Source organism: Lutjanus erythropterus, chromosome 13 (assembly GCF_056507025.1).
Source record: "Lutjanus erythropterus isolate fLutEry1 chromosome 13, fLutEry1.hap2, whole genome shotgun sequence".
Taxonomy (NCBI): Eukaryota; Metazoa; Chordata; class Actinopteri; order Lutjaniformes; family Lutjanidae; genus Lutjanus; species Lutjanus erythropterus.
The window spans coordinates 38,188,940-38,212,424 of record NC_139329.1 but is presented as its reverse complement, the minus strand read 5'-3'; the positions used below and the strand labels follow the sequence as shown (position 1 = coordinate 38,212,424).

General features: G+C 40.5%; 1 protein-coding gene across 1 annotated transcript in view; it reads left to right on the top strand.

Annotated features, from left to right (window-relative positions):
• Positions 1-22,100, top strand: part of aass (aminoadipate-semialdehyde synthase) — a 36,066-nt gene extending 13,966 nt beyond the window's left edge. Inside the window, exons 10-23 of the mRNA XM_084733733.1 lie at positions 1,453-1,564; positions 1,785-1,844; positions 5,949-6,016; positions 11,852-11,973; positions 12,084-12,213; positions 13,106-13,216; positions 13,309-13,417; positions 15,399-15,539; positions 15,671-15,838; positions 17,251-17,346; positions 18,324-18,436; positions 20,197-20,285; positions 20,386-20,562; positions 21,491-22,100. Of these exons, the coding sequence (XP_084589859.1) occupies positions 1,453-1,564; positions 1,785-1,844; positions 5,949-6,016; positions 11,852-11,973; positions 12,084-12,213; positions 13,106-13,216; positions 13,309-13,417; positions 15,399-15,539; positions 15,671-15,838; positions 17,251-17,346; positions 18,324-18,436; positions 20,197-20,285; positions 20,386-20,562; positions 21,491-21,609 (1,615 nt within the window). The 3' untranslated portion in view covers positions 21,610-22,100. The remainder of the gene's footprint in view (positions 1-1,452; positions 1,565-1,784; positions 1,845-5,948; positions 6,017-11,851; positions 11,974-12,083; positions 12,214-13,105; positions 13,217-13,308; positions 13,418-15,398; positions 15,540-15,670; positions 15,839-17,250; positions 17,347-18,323; positions 18,437-20,196; positions 20,286-20,385; positions 20,563-21,490) is intronic.
• Positions 22,101-23,485: the final 1,385 nt, after the last annotated feature.

Here is a 23,485-nt window from a genome sequence, read left to right as displayed (position 1 = left end):
GCAATGGTAGTTGTGTTGATGATTTTACAGCTGCATTATTTTTTAAAATTACTGTGACGTACCATCTTCTGTGTTATTTGTATGTTTGTTTGCAAGGACAGATAGATAGCTTTATTAATCCCCTGAGGGAAATTAAATTGTCATAGCAACCAAAGTACATGCAATAAACACTACATAGATACATACATGACACGTGCACAGGATGCACAAGGTACGCAGGTGAAAATGTAAGTATATAAATAAATAAGATGCAGGCACTGAAGATCAACAGACCTTGGACACGGTGTGAAAGAATCTGATGTGCAAGAGCAGAGTGATACTGACAACAATAAAATAATAATAATTATATAGTAATATATAATATAATATAGTGGTTAATATAGTGAGATGACGAGTCCTCCACTGTGAGTCGATCAGCTGTTTGTAACTGTTGGTTGTCTGTTGATGTAAAGTTAAAGCTGTTATCCTAAATTCTCTGGACTTTGTCAGGCAGTGAAAGAGGCAGCCTCTAAACTCAAACCCCATTAACATTTTGCTCACAGATTTATTAAAATCAGAGTTAGTGGTCACTTCTCCTGCTGACTCAGCAGTGTGATTACTGCACAGGTGTGTATTGGACTGCTCACAATAAAAGGCCACTCTGTAATGTGCAGTTTTGTCTTAAAAAAAAGACATTTATTAGCTGCTGAGCTGTGGTTGTTTCACATAAAATACCAAATATAAAATACCAAGAAGGCAAAGTCATGACCCGCCCTGCTCTGGTTCTGCTTGTCAGGTTTAGGCATGAGGAGTGACGCGTTTTGTTTAAGGTAAGAATATCAGATGTGAGCCAATCAGACGCATCTGAGACTAATTAAACATCACCCTTTCTCACTGCATCATACAGATTTATTTGTCAGACACACAAAGATGAGTGTGAAAAAAAAAATGCAGAAGTTAATGCATAAAATCACTTAGAAATATACGTGAAGCAAACTGTATTTTATTGCATGTAGTAAATACATACATGTGCAGGTCAGTGCACATGATTCAGAGGATATGCAGAGATCAGAACAGATTTTTCTTCTTCTCTCTCTCTCTCTGTTGGACTCTGGTGTGGCCAAACTCTTCTTCTGTGGTGCCTCTGAACTGGAAAGTTCAGCAAAAATATCTGATGAAATTGTTGTGATCTTTATCATTCTCTGAATTTCTTTTACATAAAACTGTTTAGTTGATCGGTTTGAATGTTTTCTGTCACTTATTCTGTTAAATGTCTTCTGTGTCATATTTTGGTTTCTGATATAATTGAATATTTTATTTCCACCTTTTGGTGTGATGCTGATGTTGTATCTGTATCATTTGCTGCAGACAGTCCGAGTGTAAACATGTGATTAACTTTGGAAGACAGATAGTTGTTACCTTGGCAACAACTGCTCATACTGGAGCCCATCAGTAAACCATATTTTCTTGCAGCGTGGAGGGAAACGGGATCCTCATGTGCTCCATCGACAACCTTCCTGCTCAGCTGCCCATCGAAGCCACGGAGTACTTTGGAGACCGACTCTTCCCGTACCTGTGGGAGATGGTAAGACGGTGCAGGGTTCAGGTCAGGTGAGAACAGCTGCTGGGATTCTGTCCCACTCTGTGCTGCTTTGTGCTTCTGATTTGCCTCTGGTGGAGTTTGCTGTGGGAGATCGCTGCCAAAGGTTTCTCGGGGTGGTAAAATGAGCAGGTGAAAAACCTGACTGACCGGATTTGTGTTCCCAGTTTCCTCTTTTGTGAACTTGGTGTTCTGTCATCATTAGCTGCCGTCAGACGCCACCAGACCGCTGGAAGAAGAGGATTTCAGCCCGCAAGTCAGAGACGTAAGTCATGAAATATTAGTGAAATATTTCACTGTATTTGTTTCAGAAGCATGTTGTTGTTTTTAGATCTGTGGTTTCTAACTTAATTTAGATAGGATAACATTTCACACTTCAGCAATTTATTATCCCAATCACATTTCTAGTCTAAGATGCATGAGAAATTAGATGCAGGTAATATGTTTATGTCTCATGCTTGTAGGTGTATTATTTTTAATTATTACATGGCCTTGTTAAATTTTCGATTCTGGTTGGTCAATTACAGCATTCTAAGGTCTGTTATTTCCAGTGTTGGGCACGTTATTTTGAAAAAGTAATTAGTTATAGTTACTTCTCCCAAAAAGTAACTGAGTTACTCCACTATAAAAGTAATTAGTTACCAGGGAAAGTAACTATTGCGTTATTTTTTCTTTTTTTTTTTTTTTAATCCAGCTTTTGCTGCTTGGACGGCGTGGCTCTGCGTCCTTTGTTAACAGCACCTGGCCTGCTATCATCATTACCGGTGTCAACAGTGTTTTTGGCCACTAGTTTAGTAGAAGCGTGCGCCGTCGAGAGGTGCTTCATTAAATTGGAGTTGCTTACACCGGACGTGGACAAACTCTTTGCTCTGGGACATAATGTACACTCAACGTGTACATTTTTACGTTTTACCTCGATGAGATCAAAGTAGTGCCTGTATTTCCACCTCTAAAACGCCATCTTTCCCTGCGACTCCGGACTCGCTATCTCTGATAGTTTGTGTGCGCGTGCTGCAATGTGCTGGGTTTGTGTGTAAACACCCGCCCACCTGATGTCTCTGATTGGCTGAACATGAAATCTTACTCTACCTTAGCCAATCATCATTACGTAGGCGGTTATCTTGCCCCTCCCCTCCCCCCTCACCAAAGGGAAGAAAACCCACACATTTTCAGCTCCTGTGTCTGTGTGAGCCAAGTCAGCTTCAGTGAGTAGCTTCAGTAACGCGCAGTAACGGCGTGTTGGTAACGGTAACGGCGTTGTAACGATAGAAAAAGTAATTAGTTAGATTACCTGTTACTGAAAAAAGTAACGCCGTTATTCCCATCGCTGGTTATTTCTGTGTAACAGACCATTGCTACTGACATCCAGCGGGTAAGTATTGAACACATCCAGCAGGGTTTCACAAGCGTTTCAGCAGTTTGTCGGTCTGATTTTGTTGATTTCGTCCTCATGCTTCTACAATGAATAAGTAGGTTACATAGTTAAATCGTTACTTTTTAATCTGTGTTTTGATTGCTAGTCTGCGCAAGGTCTTTTATTTTGAAAAAATCTTTGTCTCCATGGTGTTTCTGTGTCTGACTTCCTGCCTGCTCGATCTGCTCCAAGCAGAATGACGTGACATCTGTCAGAAATAAACTCGGCACCTATTTGAGGTGGAGCACAGATGAGAAAACCACTTCTGGTACGTGCTGCGGCACTCGGACTCGTGTGAAGAACAGCTCTGATCATCTCCAGCAGGCGTAACGCGACGCAGCCGCGCCTGCTGGAATCAGAAACGCCGTTACATCATTCGCTGTTGGCTAAAATCAAGTTACAGTCGTGGATCATATTAGCTGGTGGAATAATTTAGCAAGTTAGCCACATAACATATTTATTCAGATAATATTTTCATAGCGGTAACGTTAGCTAGCCAGCTAAGACAAAGCATGCTGCACGGATCTGGCGCCACTCGGTGACGACAGACAAAGCAAACGGTACGCCGGCCAGATGAACCTACGGAGCCCCTAAAGCAGTGGTCCCCAACCCCCGGGCCGCGGACCGGTACCGGTCCGTGGATCAATTGGTACCGGGCCGCACAAGAAATAATTAATTATTTCTGTTTTATTTATTATCGGAGTCTGAACGATCTTTTATTTTGAAAAATCTTTTATTTTGAAAAATGACCGGATTCTCTCGGTTATATCTCGGTCACTTGAGCGCGAAAATTTTACAGCCTACGACTTTCAAGAAAAAGAAAGCTTTTAACAGACAATATCAGGAGTCCTACTTGAAATATGGATTTATTGTGACAGGTGATTCCAACACACCAATCCCGCTCTGCATAATATGCGGCGACCGGCTCTTTAATGAGGCAATGAAGCTTTCAAAACTGTTTCGCCACTTAGAGACCAAGCACCCTGGATTAAAAGACAAGCCGCCGGAGTATTTTGAAAGAAAAAAACATGAACACGAAGGACAGAAGAAATTACTGAGGGCCACCACATCAGTAAGTGAGAATCTACCGAGAGCATCATACTTAGTGGCTAATCGTATTGCTAAGGCTAAAAAGCCATTCACTGTTGGTGAAGAATTGATCTTGCCCTCCACTAGAGACACTTGTCGTGAACTTGTAGGAGAGGCTGCTGTTAAAAAGATAGCACAGGTGCCTCTGTCGGCGCACTGAGGTAGCCGAAGACATTGAGACACAATTGCAGAAAAACAAGCTCAGGGCTCCCATTGATTTAGCGTTATGGTGAGTTAAAATTTTCATGCACTTTATATTCGTTTTTATGGTGTATCTGCATCTTATTTTGAAGGCATGTAAACGTTACCATAGCAACCACAATCAGAGAGCGCCTAGGGCAGTGGTCGCCAACAGAGGGAGGTGAGGGAGAGGAGAGGAGGAGAGCTTGTGAGTCTGGAGCATGCATGCAGAAGCCTTATCTGACGGGTCACACTGGCAACTTTATTTCAGCTGTTGAAAAATAACATTCATGGAGTGTTTAATAATAATAATAAAAGTGGTGTGTAGGTATATTTAGATAGAGAAACAAATGTGGAATTGCTGGTTCTTGTCATTTATTTATTTTTCCACGTGAGTTTTTTTTATTATTATTATTTATTTAATGGGCAGAGAGGATGTTACCAGAGACTTTATTCACTTTATTGTTATGTCTTTTTTTCGTGTTCATGTTTTTTTCTTTCAAAATACTCCGGCGGCTTGTCTTTTAATCCAGGGTGCTTGGTCTCTAAGTGGCGAAGCAGTTTTGAAAGCTTCATTGCCTCATTAAAGAGCCGGTCGCCGCATATTATGCAGAGCGGGATTGGTGTGTTGGAATCACCTGTCACAATAAATCCATATTTCAAGTAGGACTCCTGATATTGTCTGTTAAAAGCTTTCTTTTTCTTGAAAGTCGTAGGCTGTTAAATTTTCGCGCTCAAGTGACCGAAATACAACCGAGAGAATCTGGTCATTTTTCAAAATAAAAGATTTTTCAAAATAAAAGATCGTTCAGACTCAGATAATAAATAAAACAGAAATAATTAATTATTTCTTGTGCGGCCCGGTACCAATTGATCCACGGACCGGTACCGGTCCGCGGCCCGGGGGTTGGGGACCACTGAGCTAAAGTCAAATACAAGGAGTTCTGTTGTTACAACCTACCCCACTACTGGGGATAGATGTAACGATGAGAGGTCATTTGCTGATTTAAGATCCACACTGTTCACTTTCTGAAAGTTTCTTCTTCTTCTTCTCCTTGCAATTTGTCCATGTTGGCAAACAAGCTAAGCTAAAACCACAGTATCACAATATATTTCACATGCTTTGCAGTAATGTTAGCTTTGACTTTGGACTGTGGTGGGTGTTGGTCATTTGCTCTCATTAGCTGGCTCCATTTCTAAGCTAATGTTAGCTAGTGTCGCATACTGTTGGCGCTTTAGGGGAGCAGAACAGGAGGCATTTGGATGCATTAATGTCACGACCTTTTTCCAATAAAATCCATCGCATAAAAATCAACCTGCTGTTTGTTTTAGATTATAGTTTCTGATAAAGTCGGGGATGATCTCATTTTTTAGGTTTGGTTAATACACCTGGATTGCTTCAAATTCTTACATATTGAACCTTTAACATAGAAACACACTCTTTGAATATGTAATGATCCTAGAAGTTTATGTTTTGACCGCCAGTTCGAATTATTTCAACCTCATTTCTTAGAAATCATGTCGTATCTGTCAGTTTAATGGACATCTCTATAAGAGTACAATACCATTGCCATGGAGAACAAGCAATGGCAACAAGCAACAAGTCCTGGTCAGGTCTCTAGTTCTGTAACTCATGTGCAAATGATTGAAAGATTTGATGTCACCTTTTTAATTTCTTTCTTTTAGGCTGTCATCACCTCAAACGGAAAACTCACACCAAAGTTTGAGTACATTGAAAAACTTCGGGAAAAAAGGTAAGACTTAACGTCGAACGAACTTTGAGTATGTTATGTCGTAGGGGTTTTGTATGTGTTGGATTTGGTGTGTGGTGCATGTTTTTGTAGAGTACGTAGCATACGTTTGTGTATTTGGGATTTGTTCTGTATTTCAGCGTGTTTTTTCATTGTTATTCATAAAATTGTAAGAAAAAATACTTTGGCACACACCTGTTTCATCTATGAGTTAATGCACCCAATCTATGGATGAAATGTCTAAAGATTACGAGACAGGTAACATTTAACTTCTCGTGTTTTAATGTAGCTCACCTGTGCTAGCTTTCTAAACTGTAGTTAGTGACGTCTTACTAAAAGCTGAATAATACTTGTGCTTTGTAGTCTTCTGTTGTTGCTTTTTTCCCTCTTTAACTCCTCCTCTTTTAGCCTTGCAGTTTGTGTTTTAGTGTCCTCAAGCCAGCTGTGCTGAAAACGGGACTTGTAGCGACTAACAGTCACCTTGTGATTGTTCCTGCACAGCGCTGCCCTCTGGTGTCTGCTGTGCCAGCCTGCCTCCACATTAACACCTTGCATGGCTAGCGTGCTAATAAGCCACAGCAGCTAGCCAACGTCAGACACTGGAGCCTTTGGTGTCGAGGGGTAGAAACATCTTTTCTTCTCACTTTACACAAAAAAACAACTGCTGTCACCTCTTCTGTCGCATCCGCCTGTCTCGTTTCATCTGTAGTTTTTTTAATCTTGGACAGACGTCTTCACGAGAATCAGACGAGAAGACGAATATCAGCTTCATTTCTGTGCATCGGGTCTAAGACGTGTTTAGCCTAGCTTAGCACAAACACTGGAAGTGGATGGAAACTGTTAGCCGGTATTAAAAGAGAAAAACAGGTGGCCTGAAAGCTCAGTTAGTGGAGCATTTGTCCAATGTGCCGGGGATGTGAGTTCGACTCCTGCCTGCAGTCTTTTACTGCATGTTACTTTCCTGTCATGTCGTCAGCTGTCCTGTCCATGAAAAAGCATAGAAGCCCCAAAACATAAATAAAAGAAATCCAATTCCGAAAATGCATCACGTGCCACGAGTCAGGAGTAAGTAGTTAATTACAGCCGTTAAATTCAGAGCTGTGCTGAATGTCTTTTTTTTTTTTTATTCAAATAGGGTCGATGTGGAAAAATAAGGGAAACACCTTCCCAGCGACCCCAGGTGCACGGACAAAAATCAAACGGGGTGTGGGGATCCTCCCTCATGAGATGTTTTGAGTGTCTAACATTTAATTTCCTGCATTCTCATTTAATGCACCAATTTCAAAGTCATCTGCTGTTCTGAACATCAACGTAAAGGAAATAAAGAGTCAATAAGAGTAAAGCACAGCTGCGGCAGATATATTAAAGTTAAGAGATAAGATGAGATAAACTTTATTGATCCCGCAACTGGGAAAGTTACAGCAGCTCAAAGTACAGGTAAAAAAGATCAAGTTAAATATAGATTATTAGCATTAGTTGTCTGAATCCTGGAACGCTTTACCAAAAACAGTTTGAACATTTTCTCTGAACCTGGGTGCATATTAAGAGAATCTACATAAATAAAGAAGTCTCATGTTATTTCCACTCAAACTGTAATGAATTTGATGGATTAGGAACTAGCTTTTCAGCTAACAAGTTAGTTAGCTTTCAAGTTGTCAGAAGATGTTGGTCTGTGACAAAATACCTGCAGAGCTGCTGACATTTCAGTCAGTCTCAGCTCTATTTTGTGCTCAGTGCTAATTAGCAAATATTAGCATGCAAACATGTAAAACAAAACATTGTGGGCATGTTAGCATGCTGATGTTAGCATCTACCTAATGTACTAAAGTAGACCCTCACAGAGCTGCTAGCATGGTTGTACTCCATTATTGTTGTTTCTTGAGTTAACATGCCAGCCACATAATGTTAGCTTTTTAGTCAGGAATCCATTAGAGAGTAAAATCAGAAAATTTAAAGGTTGTTCTTAAAGGGATAGTTCAAATGTTTTGAAGCGGAGTTGTATAAGGGACTTATCCATAGTTAAGTCTGTGAGAATCAGCAGGAGTAACGGTGCTAAACAATGTCTACAAAAACAAAAAGAAAACGCTGTTATATGAACCAAATATCAGCTCATTTTTGCTCAACCAGACTCTGTTTGAAAAAGCTGTAATTTTAACCTCACAGAACACAGGAGTTGTTGGTGTACAGTTGCATGGATCTGATGGTCTGTTTGCTATTTCTTGACTTTGTTGAATCCGATCTTACCTCTTAAAACACTGAAGTCACACAATAACACAAACAAACAGATCGAGGAAACGGTAGGCTGTCAGCTCCTGTATTCTGTGACATAAAATTGCCAATTTTGCCAGTGGACTTTGGTTGGTTTGGAAAGAGCGATATTTTACTTATGTAACAGCCGTTTTCTATTGGAAAAGGTTGTCTGATGGCAAAGTAAAGCCCTGCAAATATTCCATCTACTGTAGGTAATACACTATCAATATATACTTCATACAACCCCACTTTAGATAATGCAAACTATCCCTTTAAAGCTTAGAAACTTTAGGTAAACATGACTTAGTCTGTAAACTAAGCTTAGCTAAACACGTTCTGGACCGGATTCTGTTTTGGATGCAGAGAGATGAAATTGATCTTCTCCTCTGACCTTTGGTAGAAGACAGAAAACAAATTTCTCATCTGCATGTTTATCATTTATCAATCTGTGAAATCCTCAGCAGCATTCAGTTCCCTGTTTTTTCATTTTAATCTGCTTTGATTAACAATCTGCCTATTGATTAGACATTTTGCTTCCTTCACAGCCGCTTATCTGCATCTTCAGTCAGAGTTGCTTTGTTGCATTTTAATGAGCTCAAGACTCCAGAACTCTTACTGGTGCAGGAATTATGTTTCTTTAGCTTATTAATATTCAGGCTCAGTGTGTATAAACAGCTTGGTTGAAGAGATTTCAGCCTCTTCTTGAGACTGAAGTCTGTCTTTGACACCAGAGTCCTGCTTGCTCATATTTAGGCCACCTCTAAGACTTGATGAATGGTATCATTTTTCCAGACAAGCCATGCCACCAAATCTTAATCCTTCTGATTGAGTTTGGCTCCTTAAGATATGTAAACTCGGGGAGAAATCCTCCTGAGGGAACGTCTCTCTTTTCTTTTTTTTTTTTTTAATTAAGAAGACGATGCTCGGCGGCCGGTCGGACCTCCAGTCAGTCCCACTGCGACTCGTGCATGTGCGCCGTGTCGCATCCAATTAGGCCAAAGCTAACGAGTCCAGGGGTCTGACTCCTGGGGGATTTGAGGCGGGTGGTGGTTGGTGGTGGTGGGATATTAAAGCCACAGGTCACTCGGGTTGATGCCTCAGTCATGGTGTTATTGTTGTTATGATGATTCAGTTTGCAGAATCAGACTTTTTAACTGAAGCTAGTTGTTCAGAGAACGCCGCTCAGTTTAATTAAAATACTTCAGACTTGGTTGCAGAATTTGAGAACTTAAACTTAACTTATTTAACTAATTAATTTTTTGGATGACACCTCCTCCCCATGATCCTCCTCTTCCTTCCCCTCCTCCTCCTCCTCTCGTCCCGGCTCATCTTCCTCCTCCTCAGATCCTCATCAGTCACACAGATACCGTTTGATTTAATGTGTTTTTAAACGCATCACCGCCACTTTGACTTTGTGCACATTGTGTTGTTACAATGAAGATGTACACAGGAAAATATGACACAGCAAACAACAAATTTAACGTCAGTATTGCAGCGTAAAACGAATATATATCAGTGAAAATTGCAAATTTAAATTGTTTTAATATGTTTTTACGAACAACAAAGGGTAAGCAAATTTTTCCCCTGTTGTGCAACTTAACTTCTTAACTAGTTTTGTCTGTTACATTTTTGTGGTGTCTGTTTGTTTTAACTGATTATCTGATGTGTTTGTTAACTTTTTCCATTAGTTTCTATTATAAGTAATGTTTGATAGAAGATGAGGTCGTTTCAGTCAAGTGTAAAAGCAGAAGACGAGTTGAGGAAAAGCACATCGAAGGTCACAGGTTACTTATGTGGCTAAGAATCATTTACCTTGTGAGGCGGCTGGATTTACAAGATCACATGAGAATCCATCTTGGCAGGCTTCAACTTACTGTGCCGAAAGTGGTGCAGCAAATCGGCGTCCAAGAGGGACTACCAGGGTTCATCTTGTTCATCTCTGTGGAACAAGCCATCTGGTGCGTCAGGTTAAAAATGGAAGCCCCGTGACCCATTTTTTTTTTTTTAGTATGAAAAGTAACCAGAAGAGCTGCTTACAAAGTTCAACAGTCTGGAAAGTGCTGCGTTGTCAGCTGATTAATAAAAAAAGTGCGATTATAACAGAGGCGGTGTGTGATAAAGGGGTCGAGGTGAATTAAATCAGTGAAGTGTTTGAAGTGACAGACAGATCCACATGTCCGCTTTTATCCAAACATCTGTATCTATGGAAACACATTTCTGCAAATAAGATGAAACAAAAGATCCTCCGAGTCATTTTAATGAGAAATAGATAAGATAAATAAATAATTATAGATAAGATAATAAGTCATTATTTTCAGAAAGTTTCTTCGAGATACTAACTCAGTATTTTAAGATAGGGGAGACCAGGGGCAGTTCTAACATATTTTAAAATATTTTCCTTCATAATATGCATCATCTTTTGATATGAGAAACCTATATATGTGCAGTAATTTCTAATATAATTGATATGTTTTCACCAATACAGACAAGACTGTAATATTATAATGCATGCAAGAAGTCCGAGTGTTACCACCGACCCCTTTTTGGGGGCAGTTGTTAGTGATTTGGGGCAGTTGAAACAATAGGTTATATTATCCCATACAAGCCCCTCTCAAAGTAATCACATTACTGCTGTAGTATCTAATAATTACCTAAGTTTGTAGGCTACTATTATAAATGAAATTCATTTATAATTCATTGAATCCAGTGAGTTTTCTTTAATAATTTGAGAGATAATTCACTACTTTGAAAAAAGTGATGCTCTGAAGGACGTAACCAACACTAGACTGGTTCAGGCTTGTCCAGGGACGCCATTTGCTTTTCCACTGAGGTAGTGTGCTGGACACCACTTTGTTAATAAATGAACTTCACTGAAATTCAACAAGGGACAGAATGAATGAATAAATGAATGAACCTTTATTGATCCCACAACGGGGAAATTCCATTCGGTTACAACCCGTCCCAGAGGACACAAAAGCACAAGAGACAGTACAAATAACTGACATGGGAGGACAGGGACAGGAGGACCACGATGCAGCCAGCCCTGAGCGGCGCCTCGCTTACTTAGATGAAAAACAAATGAAAAACAGCGCAGTCGCCCGGGGGAGGGCTGCAGCTCCTACAGGGCCCTGCCCTCAACCTTCGACTACTACGCCGCACGCAAATACAAATCCCATGTTGTGTATGTCTTTACATTCAAAGCTGTTACATTAAAAAAAAATTCAAGACAAACTTTAAACTGAATATAGGCTGAATCAAATTCCCAAATAGCGTTTTTTTTCGTTAGCTTTCTGTTGTAAAACCAAATGTGCAAAGAGTCAAAGTGGCTGTTTTTTTTCCTTCTGTGTCTCTTATTGTGGGTGACGACTGGTTTCCATCCAAAAAACTTCTTTAGTATTGTAAAGAAATTTTAACAGACAGATGACCAGCTCTTTTAATTAAGGTCATGTGTTTTTTGTGGAGCTTCCAAACTTTTGCTGTTTGTCCAGACTTTTGTCTTTCACAGCCTGTTGGATGGAAACACAGTAACTGAGACCCACTGTGTTTTTTAAGATGTGACTCTAAGTCAGTGTGTCTGATATCCTTCAGAGAAAAGGCGCAGATCATGAAGAAGGCTGGCATGAAGCGCGTTCTGCTGCTGGGTTCGGGATACGTCTCTGGACCCGTGGTCGAATATTTGACTCGTGACGAGGGGACCCAGATCACCGTGGGTGAGTTTGTCTTACAAGTCATTTAAGTCTTATGGTGTTTGGAATATGTAGCAATATTATCATGGTTTAGAGGTGTGCTTTTAAATCTGTGGTTCTCTGTCTGTGTTTAGCGTCGGTGCTGCTGAAGCAGGCGGAGGAACTGGCAGCCAAATATCCCAACACCATCCCCATCACGCTGGACGTCGGCAGCCAGGAAGGACACCTCGACTCTCTGATAAAAGATCATGACCTGGTCATGAGGTAAAGCATGAGTATTTTGTTACAGGCAGAGATACAAAATGTTTATGGATGGAAAAAGTTATCTCCTTTTCTTTTCCTGAAGTAAACTTTAAATATTTGAGAGCAAAGTGGTAAATCAAGAATCAAGAAGTTCTGAAATAACTCTGTAACACTAGGATTAGAAATTGAAAAAGTTTTTCTTTTAGAATTTTGACATTTCCATCAACTTTTTTGAATGTGATACAAATTGAAGTGTGGCTGTTGTTTTCTCCTGAGAGCTCTTTCTGTCACTGAGCCTCCCAGTGAGGAAAACTGTTAAATACAAAAAGTTATTCAGTCAGAAGAACAACCCGCACAACCAAAAAAATTTTGTGTTTGTATGCAAGTTTCAGCTGGCGTGACTCAAGCAAGCCAAGGAGCGCTCCCGTTTTCTTTAAGATAATTAATTTATACTGTTTGCTGTCTTAATTCGTCCCTAATTGAACTGTCTAGTGCAGTGCCCATTTAAAATATGTCTACTCAGAACAGGCAGATTGCCAGGCTCTGATAAACTGCTGCTTGGAGGTTCCTCGAGAACATCCAAACAACTTCATACTCGATGCTGTGCTTCCTTGGGTCCTTCTGAAAGCTGCATAGCTTCTTGGCAGCTTCTCTAAAAATTGTGATGTGTGTTGCAAAATTCTTGTTCCAGTGTTCTGAGTGCTCCAAATAACTGTACCGTATGTCACAGCAACCATGGCTGAATTTAAGGCCAGTCCAGTCGTGTACATGTTATATGCAAACATATGTGGACGTGTCAGAGTCAGTTCATCAGGCTCAGCTCTGGGCTCAGTTTTCATAATCAGGTGCTGTATGCTGATAAATGAATTTGGCGTGTGTCCTGACCTCCCCTTGTCCCTCTGCTGCTCCTCAGCATGCTGCCACACACGTTTCACCCACTGGTCATCAAACACTGCATCAAGAGGAAGGTAAACATGGTGACAGCCAGCTACCTGAGTCCTGCCATGAAGGAGCTGCAGAGCAGGTGAGCAGTGACCATAAAACATCTGGAGGAAAGTGAAAATTAAAACATGTTTAATGAGAATGTAATTTACATCATCTTACATCTTACATCAGCGTGGAGGAGGCAGGCATCACCGTCGTGAACGAGATGGGACTGGACCCGGGTATCGACCACATGCTCGCCATGGAGTGTATCGACCAGGCCAAAGCTGACGGCTGCACTGTGAGTCAGCAGTACAGAGAGTGTGTGTGTGTGTGTGTGTGTGTGTGTGTGTGTGTGTGTGTGTGTGTGTGTGTGTGTGTGTGTGTGTGTGTGTGTGTGTGTGTGAGATAATGATTGTTGGAACACATGCAGGCTTCCTGGCAGATGTATTGATCCATTATACAGACGGACAGTCCACATGTTCACACTGCTGAATTTCACACACGTTTTAGTCCAGAAACAGACGACGTCACGCCGTCAGACATGAGCTGATGTGGTGTGTCTGTCTTTCTTCTTTTTTTTTTTTTTGGCCCAGAAAACCTGAACACAACCTGAAAAAGACCTGCAACCTGTGATTTAAACCTGTTAATGAAAAGCAGTCAGGACAAATCGTCATAGTCAAAGAAGCTAAACCTGTTTGTGCCAGAATGATAAATAAATAAACATAAAGTCAGTGAGTGATTCGAGGTTCAATGTTTGTTAGAGGTAAGGAAATAACAGCAGAGACTAATGTTTAATCCTGGTCTGCAACTGAAAAAATGTCTTCAAATGTCTGATTTTTCTAAAAACCAAAGAAATTCACTTTAATATGATAATAAACAAAGAGAAGCTTGACATCTCCATATTTGAGAGGCTAAGAACATCATTTTCTGCCTTTTTCGCGTTAAAAATGCAGTTTCAGTAGCGGTGATGTCTTCACATGACTGATTTGATATGTAACACTGTGAGCCTTTTGTTCTGAAAACAACAAAAATTTGTTTTGGATGCCACCATTACATAGTTTTTCAACCAGAGAAGACAGAAAAGTTGATTTATTTATGTATTTTTTTACGCGATGACTCTGTATGTTGGAACAGTTCTTTGAAAATTAAATCAACTTTAAATTAAATTCCTTATAAAAACATTTAGCCTGTTTATGTAAAAAAAAGCCTCCAGAGATCTCGAGATGAGACTTGAGAAACTTTTGGATATCTACATCAGCTTTTAAAAAACAGTACTGATCGAGCTCTCACAAGTTACATTTGATCAAAAGCTGACAGCATTACATTTTAAAAAATTAAATAGTGTTGAACTGTTAACTAAGCGGCACTGAAACTACTTTTAAAACCGACTTACAGGCAGGTTTGTTGTTTACGAATGCTTCAGGGTCTGAGCGCGTCGCCTCAGGAGGCAAAACAGCTTGATAGCTGGTCAAACGATTAAAGTCAACAGCTGTAATCAGTGTACACTTTGCGTGGTTTTGTAAATCCTTCTTGATTCAACACCAGACCAGGAGCGAGGACGTAATGTTAGCATCAATTAGCCAATTAACTCAAAGTAAAAATATTCACTACAAGGTGACCTCACGGCCGCGTCTGACAGAAATTTGACAGCTACTGTAAACATCCTGTACAAGACGTGAGACACATGACGGCTTTCCAGGTCTGTGACGGTGACAAAATGGCTCCAGTTACATTAGAAAATAACCCGGACTGCGCCGATTACATCAATAAACGAGTTCTGACCACATTACCTGAAGATCTGCTCTGTATATCAACACACTTAACCACAAATCTGGAGAGAGAGAGTGAGAGAGGAGCTCAAACAAACCATGTACGCTATAGGAACTACTTCATCTCTTACAATATCCTCCTCGATCGTGTCTAGAAGGGAACCCTTGATTTGCAAAACTCCTGTGAGATCATAGTTTCAGCCAGAATAGTCTCTCGTGAGATTTTTTTTGCGAGACATGACCGTCCTCCTACCTGCCAGCGGTCCAAGAGAGGGAGAGAAAGAGAGAAAAACCCCTACGCTGTTTTCAGAATAAGTTTTTTGCAAGTGACGTCACTAAAAGGGTCTGAAAAGTTGTTAAATCTGTTGGCAACACTGGTTGTGTTATGTGGAAAAGTGTGCTTTCTGCCCCTGGTTGTGCGCACGTCTCTGTGATGATGTTGTATTGAAACCCATCTATAAAACAGGTGACTGTCAGACCTTTTAATATGATCTGATTAATGTTGTTTAGGTGGAGTCCTACAGCTCGTTCTGCGGAGGCCTTCCTGCTCCTGAATGTTCTGACAATCCTCTCCGCTACAAGTTCAGCTGGAGTCCGTACGGCGTCCTGCAGAACACCATCAACCCCGCCCTCTTCCTCAAAGACAACCAGGTACAGAGGCCTCAGAGGACCAGAAATTATTAATATGCAAAATGTTCTTTCTGTAAATTTGTTCCCAGAATTGCAGTACTTTATAAATCAGGAGGAGAAACTGAATCTGTGTGTGTGTGATTTTTAACCAGCTGGTGAGCATCCCGGCTGGCGGCTCTCTGATGGACTTGGCCACTCCGATGGACTTCCTTCCTGGGTTCAGCATGGAGGGATTTCCGAACCGCGACAGCACCAAGTACGCTGAGCCTTACGGCATCGAGACGGCACACACGCTGATCAGAGGAACACTGCGCTTCAGGGTACCACACACACAGAAACACACAAAATATTGACTGATTGTTACAGACCATTTAATTGTGTGAAGTTTCAGCTTTATTATTGTTATCTGCTTCTCTGCAGCAACCCGTCAAGTTTTTAGTTTAGTCTCAGTTAATTGTTTTGTCTTCAAAATTAAGGCCGTGAGAAATTCTCATCACAGTTTCCCACAGCCCAAGATGATTCCCTAAAATGTCTTAATTTGTCCAAAACTCCTGTATAGTCAGTTTACAATGATATGAAACAGTGAAAAGCAGCAAATCCTCATAATTGACTGGTTATGCAACAGTCTCAGTTGACCCTTCGCTAAGACCCTCCTGCAACCAGCAGCTGTCGTAGTAGCTGCAGCTGCTCTAGCTGAGTGACACTCAGTGGCTCGTGAGTTTGGACAGCCGTGTCTTTTTTTTGGTTGTCTTTCAAAAGACTTGTTGTTTTTTACCTCCAGTAGCAGTGTTTATACTACATAGACTTTATTAAGTCACCCACATATATTTTCTGCCCCACTTTGGCGTTTTTTTTTAAACTTTTTTTTATCCTTCCGATAAAGTGAAACCATCTGTGATTAATTAAGGAATTCATTAAGTTCGCTCTGTGTCTTTATCACACGAACTCTGCAGAGAAACACAGTCTCCTTAATGGTGTTCTATTTGTGCAGTTGTTGTGTAAAAGCTTGTAATTGCATCTGGTTGGTGCTGATGTCAGTCAGTATCATGTTTGTTTTGATCATTTTAATTGACTCCATCATTGACAACAAGTCAGCATGACGTTCACTTGACATGCAAACTGACACACCACACTCGCCCAGTACAGACGGTGTGCATGTGCATGTGAACGTGGCTCTAAGCTGCGGATTTACAGTGAAGATTTAGGCTAAAAACACGGTGTAAATTTTAAGTCTTTTAAGTCAAACTTGGTGTGTCAGGGCTTTAAGAGCCTTGGATTACACCAGATGAGCAGTATGGAGGCCTTTTATGTATTTATTCTGTTGAAGACTAGTCACCATTGTTTAGGAGATTATGCAACGCTTTTTTCCTGTGAAACTTGCAGTGTTTTGTGGACCAAAAAACTAAACCCAACCTTCAGTTGACACAAGATTGAGTAGATACTGACTGAATTTTCATTTTTGGGTGAACTATCCCTTTAAGACGGGGGGTGTCACTCTGACAGCAGTGAGGCTGGGGAAAGAAATGTGTCCTTGTAAATTCAAAGTCCAAATAAAAAAGTAATAACAGTAAAATATTAGATTTTCTGTCTTTGAGAAGTTTGTAAAATTCAAACAAATGCTCCGTGGAAACAATGCATATTTTCCTGCCTGAAAATATTTCTCCCAGTATCTTTTGCTTTTTTATCGAATGTGATTATTATGACTCTTTTTCACTCTTGCTCTCCCTCACAGGGCTTCACCAAGGCCATGAGCACGTTTATCAAACTGGGCCTGATCAACAGCGACGCCTGTCCCATCCTGCACCACAGTTCATCTCCCGTTTCCTGGGTGAGAACCTCCGCCGAGGATCCATTCATTGTCAAAAAAAAAAAACAGAAGGGATGATGAAAACATCCAAATGTTTGAAATGCCTCCTGCCTCTGTCTGCAGTCTGTTTTGCAGCTCTCCCACTTGAAGCATGTGACTGTGGAAGTGGGTTTTGCTGAAGAGTCTATTACTGTCAATAGCTCATCAAGGCTGCAGTGAGCCAAGGCTCTCTGACACTGATGAGAGTTTACAGCCAATCAGCTTTGTCCTCTTTTTTTTTTCTTTTTCTTGCTGAGACCAAAGAGAAACACAGAGCTGCATGTTCAGAATGTGTTTATCATAATTCAAAGCATGATTAGTGATTTTCTATCCTTCCACTTGTCTTTTTTCTGTCTGGAAATGAGATGTAACGAGAAACAGATAAATGCCCTCGAGCCTCCTCAAAGGTTAACCCCGCCGCTTCTGAAAGTGTCTCGTCCCAGTCTGTTAAGAGAGACAGACAAGGAGCTACAGATGAGCTAGGAGACAGACTACAAGCTAAAGAGGAAGCCAGGAGGAAGTCTAGGAGCTTTAGAGGAGCTAATATGAAGCTAAAGAGGAGATAGGAAACAGACTAGAATCTAAAGATGAGGTAGGAGGCAGACCAGGGGCTAAAGAGGAGCTCGGAGGCACACTAGGTGCTTCAGAGGTGGTAATATAAAGCTGGGAGACTGGGAGTCTACGAGCTAAAGAGGAGCTAAGGGACAGTCTACGAGCTAAAAAGAAGCTTCTGGAGAAACTCTAGGAGCTAAAGAGGAGCTAGGAGACAGACTAGGAGCTAAACAAGAGCGAGAGGACAGACTAGCAGCTAAGGAGGAGGTGAAGTGGAGCTTAGAGACATACTGGAACTGGTTTCGGAGACATTTTAGGAAATAAAGAAACAATATGTGAAAGTGTTTGAACGTGACAGTCTTAGGACCTATAAAGAGAAACTGATCTGTGTTCTCTGCTCTCTGCAGAAAGAGCTCCTCTGTAAGCAGATGGGATTGTCCTCTGTCTCCCATGATGCCTTTGAAAAAGCCGTATACGAACGCATCGGAAAGGACGACACTCAAATGGACAACCTGAGATGGTGAGAGACTAAAAGACCGTTCACTGAAAACCGTTTCTCTGTGAACCTCTGTGTGCTGACTCTGAACCACAGCCCTCTACGATCTAAAGTGGAGCTTCAGTGTCCTCGTGAAAACCATGGACATATTTGGAAAGTCATGAATGTTAACTGCCCTCCAAAGAAAACAGTAATTACAGGGGTTACATTGGGGGAAAAAGGGGGTTTTTTAATGTGTCCTAAGTCCCAAGATTACATCCTCAAAAGTTTACTTATTAGACAATTTTGACTTTTTTCTTAAAAAAAATCACTCAAACCGATGAATCAATTGTCAAAATAAAGGGTCATGTCTATCGGTACAAAGGTAAATCATAAAAAAATCAATGCAGCAGTAGCATATTGATGCATCTCATTAGGATGTGCATATGTTTCATATTTGGCATCAAGGAACTACTGCTGTAACTTTCCTCTGTTTCTTCTCTCCCCCTGCCTCTGCCTGCACTGCCGCTCTCGCTGGACACCTGCTGTCTCACTCACACAAAACAAGCGCTCCCCCCTCCCTTTCCTGTCTGTCCTCTTCATGTCCTCAAAACAAACAGTGAAAGATTTAATGTAGCACCAACTAATGTTCATAACGCGCAAGTGTTTGGCTTTTATAAGAAAGATGATAAACACAACGTGTCTGACAGCAGAGTAACACGCAGCATCACTGTTCCTCCACACCCCACTTCCTCTACACGGTCAAATTCAATCCAAACCACAGCACTCTTCATATGAAACAGAGCAGCTGATCATCTTACTGCAAAAATGACTTTTAAAGAGTTTGAAAGTTTGTTCACAGATTCTCATTTAGGCTGCAGGATCTCATTTACACGAGACTCATAAGATGTTCACACCACTGTAATGTCTCCTCTCTATCTCTGCTCTTACTGGATTTAGTAAAACTATCAAGATTTCTTCCTGCAACTTATAGCGCCCTACACATGTAGCATTAATAGCATCAGCAGAAGATACTCTGATACTGAGAGTACAGTAAGTTAACAAAGCACCAACACAACAGTATGTCAGTGTTATATGGTGTGTTGCTGACACCTCTGGTACATTTTGTACTTTTTCATTTGAGTCTCAGTTCATTCTGAAAAGGTCCAAATCCTGCGTCATGCCCTTTTATACAAGTTCTTTGGATGTCCATTTGTGCGTGCGGCTCGGCTCTGATCCGGTAGATGCTGATGCCGCTTTTTAAAGTTAGTGTTGGTGCTGCGGCTGGCGGGGCTGAGAACAAGGCCGAGGCCGCTCCTCTTCTGCACACTTTTTACTTCCCTCCCTAATGAGGACGCCTGAAGTGGTGTAGCGTGCACACTCTTCAATTTAAATCAACTTTTCCAAGGGTCTCTTCAGACCAAGGCTCCATGCTGCCATTGTTCTGCAGCCGCTGGCGGCGAAGTGAAGAGGACCATGCTGGCATTGAAACGTAAATCCTTAGACGGTAAAAGTGAACTGTTGGAAACATTCCATCTGTGCCGTTAAAAGAGTAAAAAGCCAACGCGCTCGCAGCTCAAATTGAATGACTTGTTGTTCATTTATTCAATTCACCAGCAAAACAGTGACAAAAAGCAACTGCTCATCTCTTTAGATTTAGCCAAGGATGTGTGGGCCGCCGCAGCCCTGCTGGGGTGTTAAAGCAGAGTAATTTTCTTTTAAAGCTTTTAAAAATGGCTTTGTGAAGGTTATTCTATTGTGAAGAAGAAAAATCTTGGTTTTTTTGTGTGTCTCCGTGTGTTCAGGTTTGGAATGCTGAGCGATGAGTCGGTGCCTCACGCCGAGAGCATGATAGCCGCTCTGGCAAAACATCTGGAAGCAAAACTCTCTTTTGGTGAGACAAAATCCCATTTTATTCCCACTAATAAGAAAAACAATATTACAAAATGCAATAATGGTAAATAAACTCTCAATGATCTCTCTAACATGATCAGAGAAGGGCGAGAAAGACATGATCATCCTGAGGAATGATGTGGGGCTTCGCCACCTGACCGGCGAGCTGGAGATCAAACACAGTAGCCTGGTGGTGTACGGCAACCCCGATGGCTTCTCCGCCATGGCCAAGACTGTAGGATACCCAGCAGCCATTGCTGCTCGCATGGTCCTTGATGGTTAGTGACAGAGAAAAACCCTGATGACATGTTTCAATTCATTTATTGTTTGTTCAGAACATTTAGTTTTGTTACACTGAATTTTCTTGGAAACTTGCTCCTCTGACCAGGTTCAGGTTTTTAGAAAATAAGTAAAGACGTTTGTCCTGTCAGCCTGGAAGCTGTCCTTGGTTTGTCCTGTCATGTCATTAATTTGTCAGCTAGCTTAGTGAAACTAATGCTGGTTTGTTTTGTCAGTCTCTGAAGCTAATGTTAGTGTCCTGTTGGTCTGAGAATCTACTGTTAGTGTGTCAATTTAGGAAGCTAACTTTAGTTTATCCTTTCAGTCTGTGAAGCTAACATTTCTTTGTCTGATGTCTTCACAAACTGTCAGTCCTTGAAGCTAATGCTAGTTTCTCATTTCAGACAGTGAAGCTAATATTTGCCTAGCTTATGCTAGTTTCCCATGTCACTCTGTAAAGCCAATATACGTTTATCCTGCTGGTCCGAGAAGCTAACGTTAGTTTGTTAGTCTGTGAAACTAATGAAAGTTTTTTTCTGCTCGTCAGTTTTTTTTTCATTCAGGCTGTGAAGCTCACGTTATTTTGTTCTGTCAGCCTTTGAAGCTAAGTGAAGTTTGCCCTGTCAGTTAGTAAAGCTAATCTAAGTTTGTCCTGCTGTTCAGAGGAGCTAACATTAGCTTTGTAGTTTGTGAAGCTTAAGTTAGTTTTTTCTGCTGGTCTGTGAAGCTAACATCAGTTTGTTTGTTAGCCTTTGACTTTAACTTAAGTTTGTCCTGTCACTCTGTAAAACTAATGCAAACTTGTCCCACTGGTCCAAGAAGCTAACATTAGTTTGTCCTGTCAGTCTGTGGAGCTAATGTTAGTTTGTGATCACTGGGATGTGCAACCCTCTGAAATCAACATCTGTGTGTGTTTTCTCCCTGCAGGTGAAATCACCACAAAGGGTCTGGTGGCTCCGATGACGAAAGACATCTACGGGCCGGTGCTGGCCCGACTGAAGGAGGAGGGACTTCACTTCATGTACAAGAGCAGCCTGCAGGAGTAGAGCCGATAACACCAGAGAAAATTTATACAATCCACAGGCTATAATCTGACTTTTCACCAACTTTATCCTTTCCTGATGGTCTCAGACTCATCTGTCTGCTGATAGTCTGATCTGCCAGGGGCTGATAAAATATGGGAAAGGTGCTAAAAAAGGCAGGAAAAAAACAAATAATTGAATCCTGAAAAATTCCCTTTATTTGGTGATGCTTTAAAATTGCATTTATTAGAAGTTTAAAGCATTAAAAGCATTTAAAGCATTAAAAATAAAAACAGTCTAATCAGATGAAAGTACAGTAGAAACCAGGTTTGGCTGGGATTGGCTGTTGGCTGTTGCCATCAGTTAAAATAAAAAGCGAAGCCTTCTCACAGATGAAATGTTTAATGGCGACCAGATTCCACAGATGAGTTTGATGATTTTTAACCTTTCATACAAGCATAAATCTGTGTTTTTATTGAAGGACTTGACTGTCGGTCAGTTAACTAACAAACCTGCTAACATTTTGAAGTTTTTTTGTTTTGTTTTGGTTTTATCACTTCGCCTTAAACACACTAACACGGATTTGTGGATAAATTAAAATCCAACAAACCCAGGTCAGCACTGCACTAACCTTCAAGCTGTGATACAAGAAAAATCTTAGTTATAAGCCCATTTAAAGGAGATCTATGTCACCATTATGCATGCAAAAAGAGAGCTGAAGCCATAGAACTGTGTATTAAATGGATTGTGATCCTGTTTAAGATACGATCTGTGGTTGAAGTGAGTCGTTTCCCCGCAGCTAACTCTTCCCCAGACATGGCAGAGACAGTCAGGCTGCAGGAACACTGCAGGAACACTGCAGGAGCGCAGTGTCTGTCTCGCTTCACTTTTTGCTCATTTTAACATTTATGAACATCTACGCCTTCTACAAGTTTATGAATGATTCTTTACGACTCATAAGAAGAACACTTACTCATTTGTGGAAAATTTTGCATCAATTTGAGCTCAAACTAAAACTTAATTTGAACTGAACCAAAAAGGTAATTCTGGTCCTGAGTGGGAGTTTCTAAGGACAGCGCAGCTGCAACGTTCATGTCAAGTATTTCACCTTAAAATGTTCCCTCCAATATTATTCTGAAAAATCCAAATTTTTCCTACTATATACCTTGAGATAGATCTAAAATATAATATACACTTATTTAAAAATAAGTGTATATTTAAGCAAACAAATGTGTTATTTTTGGAGTATTACTTATTAACTCATGATCTCGATTCGGTAACGTCAGTAACATCGACTCCCGGCTCATGTCGAGCTCAGAGTTAGAAAGTTTGATTTGAGATATTTAAACTTTGGTGTAAAGTTTCTCAGAGTGATAAGTATTTATTGTTTGCCGCCTGAGTGATATTTATTTTATTTTGTGGGGGGTGATCGCCTTGTAAAAGGTTTGATGAATGCTTTAAATGGGTAAAAAAAATAAAACCCAGAGCTATTTTACATGTACCTGAGATATATTTTTTAAAATAATATATCCATAAATGTGTACCTGATATGTATTTTATATGTGGCCACCAGAGGGATTTGAACAGAGGATATTTGGGTAGATTTTTAGACTTATGTTCCTGTCAGATTTAAAAAGAAAGAATTCAGATAAACACAAATACATATTCAAGTGAAACTAAAAAGGAACACATCAACGTTAAAACATTTATTAAAGTTTAGATATCAGTCTGATTATTGGTTTATTGACCTCCTTTTGATACCAATCTGAATATTGGTTTGATAAACCCTCCAACATGAAGACAGTTTTTATTTTTGTTGTTTTGTTGTTAAAGTTTGACTTGATGTTTATGGAATTCATGATTACAAATCACATCTTCATTTATTAGAGCTTGTTTTGAT